This window comes from Ochotona curzoniae, unplaced genomic scaffold (genome assembly GCF_017591425.1).
Source record: "Ochotona curzoniae isolate NIBS_2020 unplaced genomic scaffold, NIBS_Ocur_1.0 scaffold_4506, whole genome shotgun sequence".
In the NCBI taxonomy this organism is placed as follows: domain Eukaryota; kingdom Metazoa; phylum Chordata; class Mammalia; order Lagomorpha; family Ochotonidae; genus Ochotona; species Ochotona curzoniae.
The window spans coordinates 73,481,108-73,502,608 of record NW_024467119.1 but is presented as its reverse complement, the minus strand read 5'-3'; the positions used below and the strand labels follow the sequence as shown (position 1 = coordinate 73,502,608).

Genomic DNA, 21,501 nt, shown 5'->3' with positions numbered 1-21,501 from the left:
ACTCCTTCTACCTTAGAGTCATGGGTAAGTAGCCAAAATGAAGATGCTCTGGGTACAGACTCCCTGCCTTTCTTTGCTGAAGGGACAGTGTGGAGGTAAGAGAGTATTCTGCAGGTCTATGTAAGTGTCCAGAGACATGTGTGAAAGCATCTGAACAGTCACGAAGAAGAGTGGAAAGCTGATTGTTTTGACCAGTTGTGTGTGAGGAAAAAGTGGAGTCAAATATAATCACAAAGATTCAAACTAGATAGTTAAAAAAACAAAGTAAAACAAATGAAACAAACAACAACAAAATCCAAACAAAACCAAAACCTGATCTGGAATAAATGTTTACTACTTGGGAAACCCATGTCTCATTTCAGAGTACCTGATTTTAAGTCCCAATTCTGTACTGTGTTCTAGCTTCCTTGTGCACACCTTGAGGGGGCGGGTCACAGATGTTGCCTCAAGTCCTGCTCCTGTTTCCTGATTTTGACCTGGACCAGCTACAGCTTCTGTGGGCATTTGGGAAGAGAATTAGTACATCATTGCTTTCTGCCTGCCAGTCTCTCTGTTTTTACAAAAACAAAACATATCAAGAAACCAAAATCAAATGAAACTAAAAATGAGTCTCATTGACAGAATAGCTAAATTCAGAGTGAATGTTGCATTTTTATAAAATACATAAATCTGTTCTGGAGACCTGCTGGATAACATACTAGCTATAGTTAATGTATTTTATATGAAAAACCAGGATGGATAACTGAGGGAATGAATGCTAAATTACTTGATTGTGCTGATGATTTTATAATTCTTATAGGTAAAAAATGTTCTCTGCAAACATACACAATATTAACTTGTCAGTTTTACATCAGTAAAGTTAGAGAAAAACCCACATACTTATTATAAAAGATGTGTTTAGTTTGAAGTCCTAATTCTAGACAGCAATAAATTTAGGAATAGAGGTTAAGGCAAGACATACATTTGAATGTAGATATTACAGACAAGAATGCGATTGAAAAGAAAACAAAAAAGAAAAATCAGCAAAAAACCAGAATAGAAGGAAAGAAGATAAATTAGCATGGTGATGTATGATACTAACCAAGCAAAGACAATGTCCCGAGAAGCAAAAATGGTAGCAGAATGAATATCAGGAAGCAAACCTTAGATTTGAGCATCTGAAAATCACTGATTACTTCTTAAGTTGTTACTTTTTTTTCTGGAAGAGAGAACAGAAGTCCCATTCAGAAGAGTAAGGAAAGAAAGATGTGTGGCAGGTGGTAGAAGCAGAGCATTCTTTGAAGTAGGCACATAGAGAGACTGTGGTAGAAGGAGGATTCTGTCTTGAAGAGGCCATGGCCCAGTTTCTCTGTTAGTTGTGCACATGTTTGTATTGAGTCTTCTGGCTCTTTGAAGGCAGGAATACTTTCTTTTTTATACCTTTGTGTGTCATTCTACCCACAGATGGCATATTTATATTTCATATATATGTGTTTTTTTTCCTTTTTATACATAAAAGGGACAGGGCCAAAGAGAAAAAGCCAGAAAGATTAGAAGTACACGAGTGCCCCTATCCCTGAGTTGTAACCTTCGTCCTGGTCTGCCAGGCCCTTAAACCCTCTCCACTGCCTTCTAGGGTCTCTGGTTGCACAAAGCCAACACCAGGAGATGGTCGCTGAAGTGTCAGGAGATGCGGCTTGGGGGCATTCTAAGTGGTCCCTTCATTGCTAGATGAAATACTCATCCCTGATTTTTGAGTTTTACAGAAACAATTTAAATACCAAAATCACTTAAAGTCTGAGGGATGGAGTGAGAACTTTGAGCCCTACATGGCCTGTATATTTTGCATCATCTTCAAGACCTTGTTGCCTCATGTAGAATGATCTGAACCCCTCAGGGCATGTTGTGTCAATGAATTCCATCCTGCTTTCATTTTTTGAGGTCTGCTATTTTTAGGGTAAATGTAGTAAAAGCTATTTATGATCGAAAAACCCTATAATTGAATGTTCTTTTATTTTTCAGTTTGCAGACAGTAGGTTGCATGCCTCCCCCTGTGTCTTCTGCAGTGATTTTAACCAAAGCAGTTGGTGGAAATGAGGTGAGTCACAAGGGCTTCCTTTCCATTTCAGTGCATGCTGTGTTTTGAACGTAGTTTAAACCTGAATGAGTCATGTTGCAGAAAACTCATAATCACAGCCACTGATGAAAGGAGTGGGTTAATTCATGCACCAAGGGGATGCTAAGATTGGTGGTTATGCGTGGAATTTAGAATTTGAAAGAGAGAAGCCAAGGAGATAAAGAAGCCTTCATGATTTCCTGTACTTTAGTGGGAGCTTGGGACACACAGGACTGAGGAGTCTGAGGAAAAGGACTTTTGTTGCAAGACTCACAGACTGAGGACACCTGCGGTGGCCATTCATTAGTTCTTAGGAAACTAAAAGCCATAAAATTGGTGGGGAAAGGTTGGTAATGATGATAAAAAGAAATCTGGCTAGTTTCCTATGACAATTTTAAAGAAATTTTCCAACTACCGGGGGCTATTGACAAAGTACACTTTTGTATTGGAGTAGCTATGACCCATCTCAGAAGCTGCTTACGGGCGTTGCTTTGTGGTAGAAGGCTTACTGACTTCATACTGAGGGACTTTGGGGACAGCATATTCCTTCTTTTCCACTTTTATCCTCTCCTTCAGAATACTATTGAAAAAGGAAGATCTGTTGGGACCCTGCTTCAATTCATTGTTAAGGTTATGCTGCCTTAGCATCTGTTTTCATTTTTACCAACTTAATCTTTCTAAAAATAATTGTGAAGCATCTGCTGTATTCTTTTATTATAGTAATTTTATTAAAGTATGATTAAAACTATTGATGGACAAGCCCTTGGCTCCATGGTGATTTGGGATGCCTGCATTCTGGGTGTGGTTTGAGTTCTGGTTTTGCTGTTGATAAAGCTTTCTGTCAATATTGTACCCTGGGAGACAGTGGTGACACCTGGCGTATGAAGGCCCTTGCCACTCACTGGGGAGACCAAGATTTATTTCTAGGCTCTCTGTTTTGGCTTGGCCCAGTCTTGGGGACTGCAGGTATCTAGGGTCTGAACCAGCAAGATCTCTTTATCTCTGTGCCTTTTAAGCAGATTGCCTTTTAATTTAGAGTTCCTGTTATATTCTTTTTACAAGTAGGCTTAATAAGACATACAATAAATGAAAAATTGTAAACAATTTAATGTTTTGACATATGTATATACCTGTGACAGTGCCACTGAAATCAAGATACCCAGTCCCCTCTGAAGTCCCCTGCACCCTTTGACATCCCTTCCTCTGGTGCTCATGACTCCTCTTGCTTTGGTTTTGGTCATGACACATTTGTTTGTGCGTTTCCTGGAGTTTTCTATAAGATCTTCATACAAGAAATATTCTTTTTCCTTTTCTGACTTCTTCTACTCAGCACAGTTATGTGTTTTGATTCAATATTACCATTGCGTTTTGGTAGTTCATTCCTCTTTATATGCCACAGTTTATTTATCCATTTGCCTGTTGATGAACCTTTGGACATTTCCCAGTTTTATGCTGTGGGTATCAGTGGACAAATATTTTTGTGGATATATGTGCTCATTTCTCTTAGGAATTGGTAGGACTGGGATGGCTGAATTATCTGGTAGATTTATGTTCTAGAGCAAGGAAGAATCACCTTTATAAATAGCTACAAATCATATGTAAAGACCTTCTGAGATGGATGATTTAATCAATATATAAGCTTCTTTTATCACAGATAAATGTCGATTTTGTAAGAAGCTGCCAAACTATTTTCAAACTGTATCATTTCACATTTGAATTATGCTACATAGAAGTTACCCATTACATTGGCCAGAGTGGTTTTGGTAGAATGCTGTGTCACAAGCTTGGGAGTAGGCCAAAAAAAAAAAAAAAAAAAAGAGAGAGAGAAAGAAAGAAAGATGAGAAGACTCATAGGTAGCTTTGAGGTTCTTAATGATAAAAAGGATTAGAATGGGAATGTGTTTGGTAGGGATGTGGGATCAGGATTTTTTTCAAGTGCGGCTATGACAGTATATTTTCATGATGGTAAGAATGGTACAGAGAGATAGAATTATTGATGGAAGTGTGAGAGACAAAATAGTGGTATAGTATATTTGGCCAAATGAGAGAGAATGCTATCAGGTTTCATGAGTTTCAGTAGGGATTCAGTAGGAGAGAAGCTGGAATGTACAGGCATAGGTGCATGTAGATGGACGGAGCGGCATACTTGGCTGTTCTCTGTTCTCTTCCATGGCTTTTTTTTTAGTGAAGTGGGAAGCAGGGTCAGCTGGGGAAGAGGGAGGTGAGGCAGTACCAGTGTTTGAAAAGTGTTTATTTTTATTGCAAAGCCAGATATACAGAGAGGAAGATCTTCCGTCCAATGATTCACTCCCCAAGTGGCCGCAATGGCCAGCGCTGCACCGATCCGAAGCCAGGAACCTCTTCTGGGTCTCCCACATGGGTACAGGGTCCCAGGGATCTGGGTGGTCCTCAACTGCTTTCCCAGGCCACAAGCAGGGAGCTAGATAGGAAGTGGAGCTGCCGGGATTAGAACCGGTGCCCATATGGCATTCCAGTGCATTCAAGTCGAGGACTTTAGCCGCTAGGCCACGCCGCCGGACCCAATCACATAATTATTTTTATTTGCCAGTAATTAATGAGAGATAGAGGATTTGCATGTGTTTTGTACTAGAAAAGAAAACTATGTTTTGTTTTCCTTTTTTTGTTTTGCCTCGGAAGAGTTTGATATTTAGGTCTGTTAGGGTATGTGTAAGGTAAGTGTTAATTGGTTTGAGGGTGTCATTTATTGCTTTCTTCTTAATGTAATCCTTTAAGAGGTGTATAGTCTATACTGATGTAAATTAAAAGATTAGAAAATCTTTTTGTTCCCAAATGGCTTTGGCACAGCTTCAAAGTTCATCCACTTTTCTGACATTAAAATGTAGCATTAGATTCTCCTGGAGTGTATTTGCATGTAAGTTCATTAGTAGATATAGTATTACCTCATTAATATAAGAACTTAATAATGTGGAATTTAGAAGTGGCTTTTTTGTTTTCTAAAATTGTTGACTTACTACTTTAAATGTTTACATTGTGCAGCCTCAGGACATCAAGCTGTTTTGTAGACTGGAAGAGCAAAGTACAGTTTTTCACCAACCTTGATAATCAACCTTCAGAATCAAGTCTGTAGGGGTCAGTTTGGTCTCATCTTCTGATGTGAAGTGAACAATTTCACATGTAGATTATGGGAGGAAATGGTGTAAAAGTCAGGGCAGTAGATTTTATGTTTATTATGCTTCTAAGTATGTTGGATAGTTGATTAAGTGCTTTTATTGAAGTAAAGTTAAGGGCCAATTCATCTTTTGTATAATGTATTGGGAAAAAAATCTAATCAAAGACTGGAAAGTGGATCTGTTGATGAGTGTAAATGAAGCAATCCAAAGCTGAATCTTGTGCCAGGTGATCAATCAGGGGTAGTGAACCTATTTTCTGCCGAGAGCCATATGGATATTTATAATGTCATCCAGGGACCATACAAAATTATCAACCTAAGAAACTAGTCTGCTGTGGATTGATTGAATTATGAATTCTGCCTGCAGTTGCCTAGCCAGGGTGAGACCAAATGCCTTTACTGGTCTTTCATGTCCCTTGGGCTGGGTGGTCCCCATCCCTACTAGATGAAGGCTTGGATCTCACTCCTTGTGATTTGCTGTTTGGTCCTGCAGGCAGGTTTTTTTGTATGTACATGAGTCTTACCATGATAGTGAAATTGCCGTGGCACATTTCCATGTTGCACTGTCTTCTCAACATGAGTGTGCTTGACAGTGTTTACGACATGTGCAAAAAACTTTTTCCCTCTTCACCAGTTCCTGCCATGTCCATGGTGTGTGGGGACTGGGGCTTACCATTGGTACTGTATAGCTGTTGTGACATTTAGACACCTCTCAGTTAGGGTGAGGGGGTCAAAGTTCCCTGCACACATGACCCAAGATCACAGCCCTAAACCACCACCCTCCTCCCATTCCCTTCCAACAAGCTGGCTGTTGTTTAAAAGCAAAATTGGGAAAGGACCACAGCTCTGGGCACTCCAATTGTGCCAACAGCACTACCCAAAAATGGCCTTGAACACCAGAATGCCAACTGGCTGGAGACCTTCCAGGCCTCACTGGGATGGTCTGAGCAGGGGCTGTGGTTTTACCACCTGCCATCCTTTCTCCAGGGCATCACACACACAACACACACACACACACACACACACACACACACACACACACACACACACACACACACACACACACACTCTTTCTCTCTCTCTCTCTCTCTCTCCAACCAATCCTTTTATCCCATAATAGGGCACTGCCCAGGATGTCAAGGTTGAAAATAAAGGAATCCTAAGTGCTGAAAACAAAACAAAACAAAACAAAACAAAACAAAGAACCGTTTTCCTTCAGGATTCTGAGTCAGTAACTTCTTTATGTTATGTTTATGTTCTGGTGTAAGTACGTACCACAACTTTATGTAAAATATGTGCATGTTTATTGTATACACTTAGGTAGTAAGGAAAATGTATGGTTGTGCAGCATGTTTGTTTTTAATGGTTTGGGGATATATACACATATAATGATATTATTTGAAATGATTTATTTATTTTGTTAAGTGGTTAGTGTAGTGTAGTGAACTTGCAGTTTAGATTTTGGCAAGAAATAGCCTTCTTAGTTTTTGTTAAGTTTAAAAAGTGATTTCTACTATTGTAACTTAGGTTATTTTTGCTTCAGTGAGCCAACTACAATTTATGATTACTTTTGTATCAGAAGGAACTTAATGTATGTTCATAGTTCATAGCACTACTTGTATCTCTTTTAGGTATTTATGTGAAACTGTTTTTAGGACTGGCAATCTTGCTTTGTGCCTTTTCAATTTTAAACTGTTTTTACATAAATACTTGATAGGCAAGTTCTTTTCGTGATTATTAATATTCATTCCATTTTAATTCAGTTTTGAAAAAATACAGAATCACCCAGTGTACTGCTGACATAGGCTAGCTGGTGAAGAAATCGTGAGGACATGAGCTTGGGGATAGTTCATTTTTTCCCCCATTTTTCATACATTTGAAAAGATAGAGTGTGTATATATATTTCTGTGTGTATGTGTGTGCACATGTGCGTGGAGAGAGAGAGAACAAAGGAGAGAGTGTGAAAGAGAAAGAGAGATCCCATTTATGGATTTATTCCCGAGATACCTATGGTAGCAGCATTGGGCTGGGCAAGACTGAAGCTGGGAGCTAGGAATTCAATTTGGGTTTCTCCCATGGATTGCAGGTACCCAACTACTTGAGCCTGCTGCCCCACAGGAGGCATAATGTACAATTAACATGTACATATTATAAATGCAGATGTGCTGTGTTCATACTACCATGATGACCCTAGGTAAGGAGCTGAATCAGAAGAGCCGTGGCTTTAACCCAGGCACTCTCATGAGATTCAGGCATACCAAGAGGTTTCTTAACTGCTACGCTACATGTCTACCCCTACTTCCTTTAAAAAATATTGTAGCAAGTAACAAAACTTGGCAAATCCTAATTTTATTACCAAATATGAGAAAGTAGATGAAATATTTTTATGTATTATTCTAACCCGGGAGACGTAGAATAAACTCTTATTCATTGTTTAAAGCCATGTATTAGTTTAATATAAAATGTTATTGTAAAATTTAGTGTTTTCCAAAGGTTTGTAAAGTGTTAAACCTTGTGAGACTTTTTAAGAAAATCATTGCATTTACATTACAGTTACTCTGCCTTAATATAATTACCAAAGGGATTCCTTTTTTGAAATTAAATTTGACAAGGGGAATAAGAGAGAGAAAGGGAACACACCCATTCCCCAGGTCACTCCCTAAATGTCCTCAACAGCCACAGTAAGACCAAGGTTCAAGGTGAGAGGCAGGAACTGAATCCAGGTCTCCCGTGTTAGGGGGCAGGAACCCTGTTAATTGAGCCTTCGGTGCTGCCTCTTAGACACCCTGTGTCAGATCTGGGCATCTTAACTGCTCAGCCAGATGTCTTTCCCAGGGTCGCTTTTCTAGAAGAAATTCATTTTTTGAAGAAACTTCAAAGTTAATTCTATGTGTTTGGGGAGAGAGTCAAGTGATTTTATTAGTTACAATAGAAATGTTTCGTATCTCTATCATTTCTGTTGCTGTTTAGTGAGAAAGAAGGTAGGGTTTGCACTAGGAAGCACTGAATTCTTCTTTTTTATTTTTCTTTAAGAATTATTTCTTTTTATTGAAAAGGCAGAGTTACAGAGAAAGGACAGAGAGTGATCTTTCATCAGGTGGTTCACTCCCTAAATGACTACAACCTCTAAGCTGTCCTGCTTCAAAACGAGGTGCCAAGGTCTTCCATGTGGGTGCAGGGACCCAAGGACTTGAGTCATCCTTTACTGCTTTCCCAGACCATTAGCAGGGAGCTGAATCAGAACTGGAGCAGTGAGGACTTGAACTGGAGCCCATATGGGAGGCTGGCACTGCTTTGTCTCAGTGCTTCTTACGGAAGCTGAGAAAGAGAAGGAATCAGCTATGAGCTATTGCCTAAAAATGTAAGAGAATATGAGACCTTAACTCTAGAATAAAGTGGCAAAGCTATATAGCTTTGTGAACTTTTGAAATTCTAGACATTAAAAAATGTAGGAGAGAAATATAATTATGGATCTATCTGCAAATTGTGGGATGAAAACAAAAAGAAAGACATTAAGGATCATAATAGATATGAGGCAGGCCAGGTTATAAAGGCACTCCCAAAGAGATCTAGGGGTGATATTTAGCTAAACTCTATGTTTTCAGTGTTAAGATGTAGCCTAGTAATTTAAGCTGTGAAAATGGGCAGGTTGACCACTACAGGTATCATGCTGATTATAGACATGTTACTTATATTTATTTGTGTCTCAGAAAGAATTGCATGGATGTCTTGAATTGGCATTACCCAAGCAACTGGAAAAATAACTTTCAACACTGCATGTCTACCCTATACTATTGAATTAGAATGTGGCAAATGGACTCCAATCTTTTTTTTTTTGAAAATTAAAAAGCCTAATTGTATCTACAAAAGCTGTGTGAAACTCATGTGAGCAATTTAAAACATAATAAGCACTTCTGTGCCCACCAATTATCTTTAGAAATACAGTGTGGAATTTAGCTAGTATGCTGTTTTCTACCATGGAGAATAAGATTTGTCAAAGAGAAAAAGTTGTCTCTTCCTAACCCATCACAAAGGTCCTGATAGACTGATTAACAACAGAAAAAAAAACCCAGAAGTCATTTGTTTAACAAAAGTTTTATGTAAAAGCAGTGGATAGCGGTGGGTGGGTGGAAAGTTTTATGAAAAGGCGGTGGGAGATAATATTAATACACGAGGGTGGGGGACTTAGCAGGGCTTGTTTGTTCAGATTCTTTTCTGTATTTCTGCAAGAGGTTCCTTCTTTCCTAATCCCGCCAGATACGATGGGAAGGGCACACTAGGATTTTCAGCTTCTATGTCTCATTTTCTGGGAGAGGAATTTTAGTTTCTATGAGCTGCTCAGAGGGTAGAAAGGCAGGCAAGACTGGAGAGCCATAGAAAGTCATGGGACCTGTCTTCAGCACTGAACTAGCCAGCATACCCCGGTTTGTGTTCTGAATCCTGACTGCCCGGTGCCTACGTCTGAGAAACTTACATTTAGTGTGATTTCATAGTATTCAAAAACCTCTGTTTAATTCTAAACCTTATAAAAACAGGCAGCACACATCCCAAGTGAAGTCACATCTCCCAGCTGTGCTGACAACTGGGATATCAGCAGAGAAGTTGGGGTTGTGGTGCTGCTTGTAAGCATGGGGCTGCCATCTTGCCTCGTCTAGGATTGAGACAGTATGCGTGTTTCATGAAACAGATTTTGCTGGCATTTTTAAAATTGTATTTCATTTAGCAGCTTGAAGCATTTTAGAATCCTTTGATAGTCATGTCGAATTTGAAGTACATGGTTTAAAAAGTTTTGATTTGGGCTGGAAAAATTATACATGTGAAAGTGCTGTGTGTATGTGTGCACAGGTGTGTGTGCACTTATGCACTTGATTTAATCAATAGAGTCAGTGCCCAAATCTGTTCAAAGTTAATTTCATAATGTCTCCTGAGCAATGAAAATTACCACATGTGGTGAACTCTTTAAGTCGTAGATGAAGGTCATGACAGTCCAAGTGTATTGAAAAAAAATAAAAAGATTTTCTATCTGCTTGGAAAGTAAATGAACTCTCATTACTAACTTTAAAAGTATAGCTATGAGATTTTTGCTAGAGGTGAAAGATTAAATTATCACAGACCAAAAGGAGACTGAAAGTTCAATTTCTGGCTTATCAGAGAGGCATGAACTATTTCAGGGTTATTTTGCATTATCAGTAGGGAGTTAGTCTTGCTAACCCAATGCATGAAGATAAGATTCATTGAAACATTTATAAAGGTAGTTTGAGTAGATCTAAGCATCAGAGAGAAAAGGAGGGAAGGAGGGAAGGAGAGGAAGAGAAGGAACCAAAGGATTTGGAGGGAGAAGGTCTGACCTGTCAGTTACTGTCTTCCCCAACAGGAAGCACTTGACCTTTTGTTGCCTTTTTCTTCTGTTAAAGGAAGTTATTTCTTTTGGGAAGGTTCCTGACATCCTGGAGGTGTCTGGTGTCTGAAAAAGGTTGTCAGTATTGACCCTTTGCCTGCTGGCATAAGTGTAGTTCAGTCTCCTGTTGCTTACGCTGTTTGGAAAAGGCAACATGCTTCCCTGTTTAATAGGTAAAAAATACAGAAGTTAACAGCAGTAGCAACAAGAAATCTGGCCCTCATGCTTCCTCCTGACCATTCCTTCAACTTCAATCTTACCTTTTTAGCTGCATTGGAGTTCTTTAGGGACACTAGAAAGACTGCACTGTGCTTGTTTTAAATTGCTATAAACTTTGGAACACCTCAATTTCCCAAGGTTTTGTGAATTGTATGATTCTAGTATCTCTCAAAATTGCTTTGCTTTCTGCTATTCTAAACCCAAAAGGTCTTAGTAGTGATCCGCAGGGGTTTATGGTCACTGAGGCCGCTGGCCAGTTTTCAGTTCTCATCTTCGCTGCCTTCACTGCAGTCTCCTCTTTCTGCTTCCCTAATACCATTCTCTACTGATTTTCTTCTTGTATCACATTACTGCCTTTCTTCTCTGGCTCCTTTATTGTCCCAGCGAAATGCATTCCAGTAGACTGGATTTAGACTTGAAAGATCTTGTGTAGCTCAACACAATTTCTGCTTCTGAGTTTCCCTTTTCTCTACAGCTAAAACCACATGACCTCTGCTGTTGGTCCAATGCTGACATGAAGACCAGGCTTAATCTTGGATGAAGTGTTTTTAAGCAACTCCAGTTCAATGTCCTGTGGCATGACATCAGCACCTTTGCTGATAGGCCACCAGACCTTGAGCCGAGGTCATTGTTGCCTTGGGATCAAGCCTGAACTTGGGTCCTGCTTTCCTCATCACTCACCTATTGGTCTCCATGAACTCAGGGAAGCTTGGTGTCACTGTGTGAGGAGCCATATTTGCATATTTACTTCATAGGATTGCTTACAAGCATCTTATGGATTTGCACAGGGAAGTACTTATAAACTGTGAGAGAACATGGTGAGCAAGTATCCTGCATGATCTAATGTTTTTGAGTCGTTGCCATTGATTTCTCAAGAATTTTTTCTTCATCCACTCATTTATTCTCTTCAGTCAAAAATAAATATTGAGTATTGATATATATATGGCTTGGTACATATCTAGAATATTGAGTTTTCTGTTTAGCAGGAGGTATAAGATAGAAAATTGCAGTTAAATATGCTATTTATATTGACAAAGTGAAGGCTATTTCAATAAATTTACTGATCTGGATAGTCTGGGCTTATTAGCCTGTGCTTATAGTTCTTGATATTTTGGACCAAGTATTTCTTGCCATAACCTGGATTACTTGTGTCAGAAATCCAAGTAACTCCTTCTAGTAATAAAAAGATATGGGAAGCTAAATTAGTAGTTGGAAGTTTGCTTTAAGAACTTAGAAACAAAGATAGGGGCTTGGATAGATTTATGCACTGATTCCCTTAAACTATAAAGCTTGGAGAAGTAGCCCAATCCCTGTCAATAAACAGCCAAGCTACAAAAATGATCATATACCATGTCCCGCTTAAACAGGTCTAAGTAAACATTGACAACTTGCTGCTCATCTCATTTGTGTTAAGCATCAGAAAGTCTGTATGTGTTATTATTGGAAAGGCTTTTTGTGAGAATTTGATTTAATAGAATGAATTGCATTTTAAATATCAGATTTCCTTTTCAAGTAGTTCCATTAGTGGTTTTGAAGAAACACTAAATATACTTGTTTTTTTCTTATTTTTTCCAAAATAGATTTATTTTATTTTTGATGTTTACATAGTTGAGAAAGGTGCATGCCCCTGTGGACCATGGATTAGAGGGGAAGGCGTAGCGAAATGGGGAAAATGCATGAGACAACTACTTCCAATCTTCCCTTTCTATCCTTCTTGCATTTTGGGGGAAGTCTCTGAGTTCTTCTTTTTTATTTTATTTTTTTGAGTTTCATAGAATCTTTCATTCTTTCTTTTTTTTTAAATTTTTGACAATCTTGACATAATTAGGGTAAAAAGTTTCAAGCACTACAGAAAGATGGGTAAGACAATCAGTTCTGTATTGTTTCCTTCATATATCTGATGTAAAAGGAGATTTTTAAGGGAGAAACCCCACCCAGTCTCCCACCCACCCCAGGTCCCTGATGTGGGGCATGCTCCGAGGGTCTTGCTCAAGTGGTTCTGATAATTCAACAGTTCTGAATTGCTGCCACTTTCACCACTCCAAGCACGATGTGGTCGTTAGAGATTTCACTGATTGACATAGTCCATCATAGTGTCTCTGTTTGCCCAGTATATGTTTCATTGCCAACATATAGCTGAGGTGGTCGATTGACTTGTTCTGTCCTCTGTCATCTGATGGTCAGGGTTCTGAGTCCGGAAGCTCGATTGGGGGGATCCCCAAAGAAACTTTATCTGAGGTGATCCCAGACCAGATTCTTATATGTGCTAGCAAGCACAGGGCCCGGGTACAGTCCAACGCCCCAATCAGCTGGTGGTTGCAATTGCTGGGTTGGTTCTGTTTCCATCCCTGTCTTCCTCTGGAACCAATGGGTGTTTGCAGTCCAGCCTGGTTCTGCCCAGCACATACTCGGCCCTCACATAAACCAGTGGGAACTGCAGCCTAGTCAGAGCGACCCACAATAACCCCATCAGTCCCGCCCCCTACCGTGGTTTGCCAGTATGTGTGGCAGACTAATCCAGTCTGTCCCACATCCCATTCGACTCTCATATATGTCAATGGGTATTAAAACCTTGTTCCATCTAACCAGCTCAACTATCCAGCCCTCACAGATGTTGTTGGGTGTCTCTCTGTTTAGCCACCCCAGCCTCTGTTCTAGTTTTCGTGCCCTCCCTTGTGGGGTGGTAACCCAAGAGGGAGGTGCCCACTATTTCCCTCCCAGGCCACTCTCACTCCCAGATTATGCACTTTCCAGTTGGTTTTGTGGTTTACCTTGACAGAACTAGCCCCCAGTGCCAGCTTCTGCTAGCTGATGTTGTGGCTAAGCCCCAACAACCCTCACCCACTCTAGTTGTCGATTGCACCAGTAGGAATAATCAGCCCAGCCTGGTTTTTTCCTGATCTGGTCCACATGAGGCCTCAGCTGTTGGAGCCCTGCCTAGTCTGGTCTGCCCCCATCCCAGCTCATGCGCTCCAGTGGGAGTAGCTGTTCAGCAAGGGAACCACCCCTTTTTCCCCTGCTGGTTCTGCCCCCTCCCTTCCTGGGTCTTGCGTGTGCTGCTTGGGTGCTGCAGTCACATCTTGCACAGGCACCCTCACCTTGGCATTCCGTGTTGTGTACTGCTTTTGTTGTGACTGTACCTGGCTTGATGCACACTCTGTTCTGGTGTTTGGATTTGCCAGTGGATGATGTGAACTGATTCAGCCTGGTATTCCCCCGATCCATGCCAAATGTATGCCAGTGGGACACTTTCCATGACCTCTTGGCTGTTTCCTTCCGTGCTTCTTGTGCTTGCCTGCAGGGTCTGTGTCCTGCCAGAGGAGTTGCCCAGGCTCCTCTATCAGAACCCCTCTGAATGCCAGATTTTGCACATACCAGTGGATCCACGAGCCAGCCCTACTCAGTTCAGCTCCTGTCCTAGCAGGAACAGTGGCTTTTCCTAACTGGCCTTCAACCCATTCTGGTTCTTGCTGTTGGATATTTCAGCCCAGCCACGGGTCATCCATAGCCACATACAGCTCATATATGGCTCAGTAGGGGTTGAGACCTAGCCTAGTCCATCCCACATCTACCCTGGTCCTCCAGAACACCAGAAAGTGTTGCAGTCTGGCTTGGTCTGGTGCGTCTTGTCCTAGTCCACACTTGTGCAAAGAAAGACTACAACTGTATCCTGATCAGAACACAGCACCATTACAGCTCATGCACTCTTTGGTGGGAACCTCCACTCAGCTAGCGTGTCCCCTTGGCTCCCCAAACGGGCCTGTTCCCAGCCAGTGTTCAGCATGCCAGTGGTTGCTCTGACTCAGCTAGGCACAGATCCTCACCTGTCCCAACCCCTGCCTTAGACACTGTGGCTCAGCATCCGTGGCTCACACAGACCATTTGGTACAAAAACCTAGCTGGGCATGTCCTGTGCTCCAACCTGGTTTCCAATCTTACTTATGGGCTAAGGTTTGCTCAGTACTGCCTGGTGTGCCCATTCTATTACACATTGCACACATTGGGCAGCCATTGAAGCTACTGTTCCCAACCTGTCCTACTCCGAGGTCTGGACTACCTATTCACCAGTGGGAGTTATAACTTGCCAGGGGATCTTCCCAAGTTTCTTCCCCTGATCCCCCCAGACCTAGTTCTCATACATGCCCCTAGGCTTTAGGCGAATGCCTGGCACATTCCGGCCCTTCTTCTGGCCTTGCATGAGCTGGTGAACATTGCAGTCCTGCCCACCCCACACCCGACTCAGGTTGCACACTCGAGCACCACTGCCCCGACTAGTCCAGACTGCCGTCAGTTCTCCAGTCTGTGATCAATGTCAGGATACTTGGTCACACCTAGCTTAGTCCACCATGACTCCATCTCTTGAAGTAACCTGTGGGGCTAGAATTTCCACAGGGTTTGGCCCACACATCCCACACAGAATCTTCCCCCAGATATGCTTCTCTAGTGTGTTTGTTAATCTCATGGCCCTGCTTAATGTGACCGGTCTCCGCTGGGTCAGTTCTGTATCCAGCCTTGACATCCACTTGTACCAATGTGTATTGTGCTCCAGCTTGAGCCTACGCACTTCATACTCGGTCCTCATGCAAACCAGTGGGAGCTTCAGCCCAGCTGGGACGACTCCACATAACCCCCACCAGGCCTGCTCCCTTCCCTAGTTCCCATGCATGCAAGTATGTACTGCAGGCTTGTTCAGTCTGTCTCACTTCCCATTGAGCTCTGGTACTTATCAATGAGCATTGAAGCCTAGTTCTACCCAACCAGCACCCCTGCCTCTATCCTGGTTTTTGTGCTCTCCAGTGGGGGTAGATACCCACGAGGGAGGTGCCCACTATCTCCCTACTGGGCCACTCCAACTTCTGGATTGCACACTCTCCAGGTGATTCTGGCATTTAATTTAACAGAATTTGCCCCGATGCCAGTCTCTTCCATCTGATGATGTGGCAAAGCCCTACCAACACTCACCCACTCTAATTTTTTTTTAAAGATTTATTTATTTATTGGAAAGTCAGATGTACAGAGAGGAGGAGAGACAGAGAGGAAGATCTTCCGTCTGATGATTCACTCCCCAAGTGAGCACAACGGCCGATGCTATGTCGATATGAAGCCAGGATCCAGGAACTTCTTCCAGGTATCCCACAGGGGTACAGGATCTGAAAGACTTGGACCATCCTCAACTGCTTTCCCAGGCCACAGTCAGGGAGCTAGATGGGAAGCGGGGCCGCTGGGATTAGAACCAGCGCCCATATGGGATCCTGGCGCATTCAAGGCGAGGACTTCAGGCGCTAGTCCATGCCGCGGGGCCCTAAACCCACTCTAATTTTGCTTGCACTATTAGGAACACTTAGCCCAATCAGGCCCTTGCCAGATCTAGCTCACATGAGGCCACAGGAGTTCCCCTCACCTGTCTCAGCCTTTGCCTTTAATGCCGTGGCATAGTATCCCTGCCTCCTGTAGACCAGTTGGTGTAAGAGCCTAGGTTGGAATGACATGTGCTCCATCCTGATTTCTATTCTTTTTATTTTGAGGTGAAATTTGTTTGGCCCTGCCCAGTCTGCCCTCTCCCAGATGGAGCTCAGCCCACTCCACATCCTGTTGTAGGATGCTCCTTCGAGTGATGCTGCCTTGACCTGCCCAGAATGCCATTGGTTCCTTTACCCATCAGTGATGGCAGGTGCCATGGTCACTCCTAGCTTATCCCCTCCCCACCCAAGTTTGCGAGCTAACTTGAGGGACTTGTATTTCCACAGGCTTAGGCCCACACTTCCCCTATAGAGTTTACCCCTGGACCAAATCCTCTCATGTGCTGGTTAGTGTCTTGACCCTGCCGAATGTGACCAGTCCACTGTTCCACCACCCAGTCAAGTTATGGTGCCCTGCTAGACAGGCCTTTTTAAATTTTTTTTAACGTTTTATTTTATGACTCAGTTTAATAGACACTGGGATTTTTTTGTCCTCCTCCCCAAGTTCCCTCCCATCCCACAGATTTCCCCTCTAGTTGTACAATGGGAGTCTGTCATGAGCGTTCATACGTCCATCTTGTTGCCATTGAAGTGTCTCCCAACAATGCAGGCATGGATAGTGTCGGAGAGTCCAACATCCGACCATCAGGACGTGAGCTTATCTAATCTGATTATTCATTTTGTTCTTGTGTTTTTTCATAAAGAACTTAATTATTTTACTTATTTTTAAAGAAATGAACCTTGTAAGGTTTAGTGACAGGTCTGTAGTGACTGTATGCTTGTTACACATTTCTGTCAATAAAGGGATACTAGGGATGGATATTGTGGCGCAGTGGCACTGCTTGAAATAGCTGCGTACCATATTAGAGTGCTAAACTGAGTCCCAGAAACCCTGCCTCTGATCCAGCTTTCCACTAAGGGATCTTATGTGCTTGAGTCCCTCCTATCCACATGGTAGATCTGACTGGGATTTTGCCTCCTGTCTTTAGCCTGGTGCAGTCTTGGCCTACTGTACACACTAGGGAGTGAACTAGTGGGAGAAGATACTTCTGTGTTTTCTTCTCTCTGTCTGTTGCTTTTACTTTTAAGTCAATGAAAATAAATAAATAAACACTTTTTAAAAACTTGCAGACTTATGCTGGAAATTTGGTGAACCATAGACTCATGGAAATGCCAGTAAGTTAAACTTCAGATGATTCAACATCTTTTAGCTCCATCCTTAACAAGCCCTGTGACCTGGGATATTCTCTTTTTTCAGATTTTTAATCAATTATATGTAGGCAGAGTTCTTTCAGATGTAAATATTTAGGTGAAATATAAATAAGAACCTATTTTAAATGATCTGTTACTTTCAACTATGTATCTCTTGGTGAAATATAATCTCCTTTATTGTATAAATTAAAGATCTTTATGTGCTCTAAACACCTCAGTGCTGCATTATACGTGTGTCTTTGGCATGAACACATTTGGCATGTATTACAGCGTTTATTAAGAGCATGGGAGTTATGGAATAGGCTGACAAAAGCAGGCTTGAATTTTACTGCACTGCTAAGAACAGTGAAAGTGACCTTTTTAAACTTCCCTAGGTTCGTAAAGACAGCAGATTCTGTCTTTGATGTACTTAACGAGAAGATCCAGCTTATTTTACTAAGATTAATCATGGCCAAGAACACTTGGCTCCAAAATAATGGCTTGAACATACTTTGTGAGCACTCTAATCAAGTGCCAGATTATTGGACCCACTGGGTGCTGTAAATGAATGCTTTTCATTAAAAACAAAAGCAAAAAGAAACCCATTAGCCACAGGTAGTATCTGAAAAGTTTCTCAGAGTATAATTACCCTGTGCATAATTCACTCCATTCTCTCCTTTCTTTCCCTCTTTTCCACTTGTTCTCTCTGCATTTCTCCTTTTTTTCCCTTATTTTACCTTTATTCTCTTTTATTTCAGAAATAAAAACACCAATCCATATTCATAGAATTGATCTGTCAGCTGTGGCACTGCCCTAGACCGTAGGGGATACTTGCCATCCACGTTGCCTTTGTCACCTCCTGTGCTGAACCTTTGCTTTATGTTCAGGGGACATTTCTGGCCTCCATCACGTGCACTGAGTTTTTTGGTGTTGGCTTTGACAACACTCTGAATGTTTTAGTCTTTGTGATGAATTTATCTGCTGCTTGTGGTCATCTCATATGACCTGATGCATTTGTCTGTTCTCCTCTTCCCTCATATCTACCAGTTGGGATCCAGGCCATTAGGCAAGGCTCAGCTCAGGCACCACTTGAAGACAGAGATCTAGGCAGAGTTAGTCTTTTCTTCCTTTTAGTACTATGTTTGTACCTCTGCTGTGGCACACATCCTCACATGTTTTTGTTTATATTTGGCTCCCCAACCACTTTTGAATGTTCTTAGGAAGTATGTCTTAATGTAACCTCTTAGTACAGTAAAGTAGCATCCATAACAAAAATGGCAAAAGAGGGCTTGGATGAAACTAGAGGATGATTCAGTTCTCTCCTACTCCAAATATGGTCCTAAGTGTTATTCAGAACAGTATTGAATATTGCCATGAACTAATTTCCAAAGCTGTATTTTCATCTCTCATTCCATGATCTTTTCATGTGTATTTATTGTTCCAGGAAAAAAGATGTGACCTATCTTAGCACTGTCCTGGTTTAGACATAATTATTCTTTGGTGCAAATCCCCTGTAGATCCCATTAAGAAAACCTACTTTGGAAATTATTAAAAGGTGATGATTTGTTGTGCTTTGTATAGAATGATCCACTAGATGTAAGCCCTAAGCAGTTCAGTTATTGGATAGAAAATGGTACACCTTCACAAATGGACAGGCCATGAGAAATAATCTGAGAAAATTCAAACTACAGCATACTTAATGTACTAATTTTTGCTTAAGTGCATAACATTAGTCTATATATTTTAAAAAATTTTATGGCCCTCCTCATCAAGAATAACAGGGACTGATACGTCAAATCCTTATTTGAGTTTCCAATTAATTCTTGTCAAAATAAACCATTATAAAATCTCCTTGCATTTTTGTAATGGGGTTATTAGTATGTACTTAACTTTTTTCACTCCTACAAATCTGCTGTACTAGTTCCCCTACAATCGTTAACCTGATTGTCCTGCTGTGCGTCTTTCCAGATGCTGTCAAAGGTGGTAGTAGATATATTTTGATATTAAAGATGAAAACTGGCATCATAATTAACAAACATCCAGATTCAGGTAGTATACAAAGGAAGACAGGAATTCTGCTGTTTGACGTTGTAACGTTTTTATGGATAACAAAATATATAGAATATTCCTTGGGGAAATTATGTATTTCTTTTAAGAAGAATTTCATCTTAAAATTGTGTTTGAAAATACATTGAAGAGTAATGAAAGAGCCTATGTTAAGGAATAGTTAGTGTGTGATTTGATAAAGTTTTACAGCTTTAGGCCCAATTCATTATACATTGATTATCAATAGCAAAAAGGGAAAGAGATTAATTGTGTTAGAAGCTACTTTTCTAAATAAAACAGCCTTTTACTGACTGGGAAAATCTGAACTCCACATTTTGCAAAGCTTCTTAGAGACACACACTGTTAACACTTTTCTGTACTTTGGAAGGAAAAAGATGACAGTGGGATGAAGGGATAGTTCAGGACTGTCATATTGCATAGTTCCAGGAACACTTTTTTTTAAAGATTTTTTTTATTGGAAAAAAAAATACACAGATATACAGAGAGGAAAATGGGTAGAGAAGAGGAGAGAGAGAGAGAGGAAGATCTTCTGTCAACTGGTTCACTCCCTAAGTGGCTACAATGTCTGAAGCTGAGCTGAGACAAAGCCAGTAGTCCAGAGCTGCTTCTGGGTCTTCCACACGGGTGCAGGATCCCAAGGCTTTGGGCCATCCTTCACTGCTTTCCCAGGCCACAAGCAGGGAGCTGGATGGTATGTTGGACTATTGGGATTAGAACCAGTCCCGTATGGGATCCTTGCATGTGCAAGGTGAGGACTTTAGCTGTTAGGCTACTGCTCTCCAGGAACACTGTTTTAGTTTTTGTTTTTTTTAAAGACTTATTTATCTTCATTACAAAGTCAGATATACAGAGAGGAGGAGAGACAGAGAGGAAGATCCTCTGTCCGATGATTCACTCCCCAAGTGACTGCAACGGCCGGTGCTGCACCAATCCGAAGCTGGGAACCAGGAACCTCTTCCAGGTCTCCCACGTGGGTACAGGGTCCCAAAGCCTTGGGCCACCCTCAACCACCCTCCCAGGCCACAGTCAGGGAGCTGGATGGGAAATGGAGCAGCCAGGATTAGAACTGACGCCCACATGGGATCCCGGTGCGCTCAAAGCGAGGACCCTAGCAGCTAGGCCATGCCACCGGGCCCATAGAAACACTTTTAATATGAGTAAATAATTCCTCTGCTCCATGTGGATCCAAAAAGTGAGAAATGATGATAATCTTAGCTTTTGCTGTCAAATTGATAAGAACAGCCAGTGCTGCCTTGTTTTCAGCAATTCACACATATCACAGTCTTCACGCAGCACTTTAAATGTATGTTGCCTTATTTCTTGTTACAGTCTTTTGAGATAGGTACTGTCATTATTCCCACTTTATAGATGAGAAGATTTACACAAAAGAGATTAGGAAGCCTGTTACAAGCTATGGAGCACAAACAGCCAGGATGCAAATGGAGGAATCCTCCCCGTCCCTTCCTCCCAATCTCTGGGTTAGTAATGAAGGTGCTACAAACCCTCAGTCCACCCAATCATGTAGGTGGGAAAAGTAAAGGTCTGCACTGAGGGTAGACCAGAAAGCTAGTAGCCACATTTAAAAATATCTCTTACAAATTATGGATGTATGATATTTATGATTGATTAGAAGGCTCTTTTTAGGAAGCTTTTTTCTTACCTCTCAAGGTCATTCACATAAAACACCAACTATGCTTGTGTATCTTATTGGAGTGCTCACTTCATGCCAAGATATGTCCATTTCTGATTTACAGTTGTGTCATCTGGGATGTATCCTCTTTGATGTTATATCAGATTAAAGGAATTACTATTTTTGAAGAAATTTCTTTAAATCTAGGACTAGATTAAACTTGTAATATTAAGGCAGTCATTTATAGTCAGTTATTCTTTGTGCTAGGTTGAAAAAGCTTTTTTTCCCCCT

The 21,501-nt window shown here is 41.3% G+C and overlaps 1 protein-coding gene across 4 annotated transcripts in view; it reads left to right on the top strand.

Moving 5' to 3' along the window:
- The window catches only part of SLC10A7 (solute carrier family 10 member 7), a 271,806-nt gene that overhangs the window by 18,206 nt on the left and 232,099 nt on the right, over positions 1–21,501 (top strand). For all 4 annotated transcript variants that reach the window (XM_040966854.1, XM_040966855.1, XM_040966856.1 and 1 more), the window contains exon 4: positions 2,002–2,077. In XM_040966854.1, the coding sequence (XP_040822788.1) occupies positions 2,002–2,077 (76 nt within the window). The remainder of the gene's footprint in view (positions 1–2,001; positions 2,078–21,501) is intronic.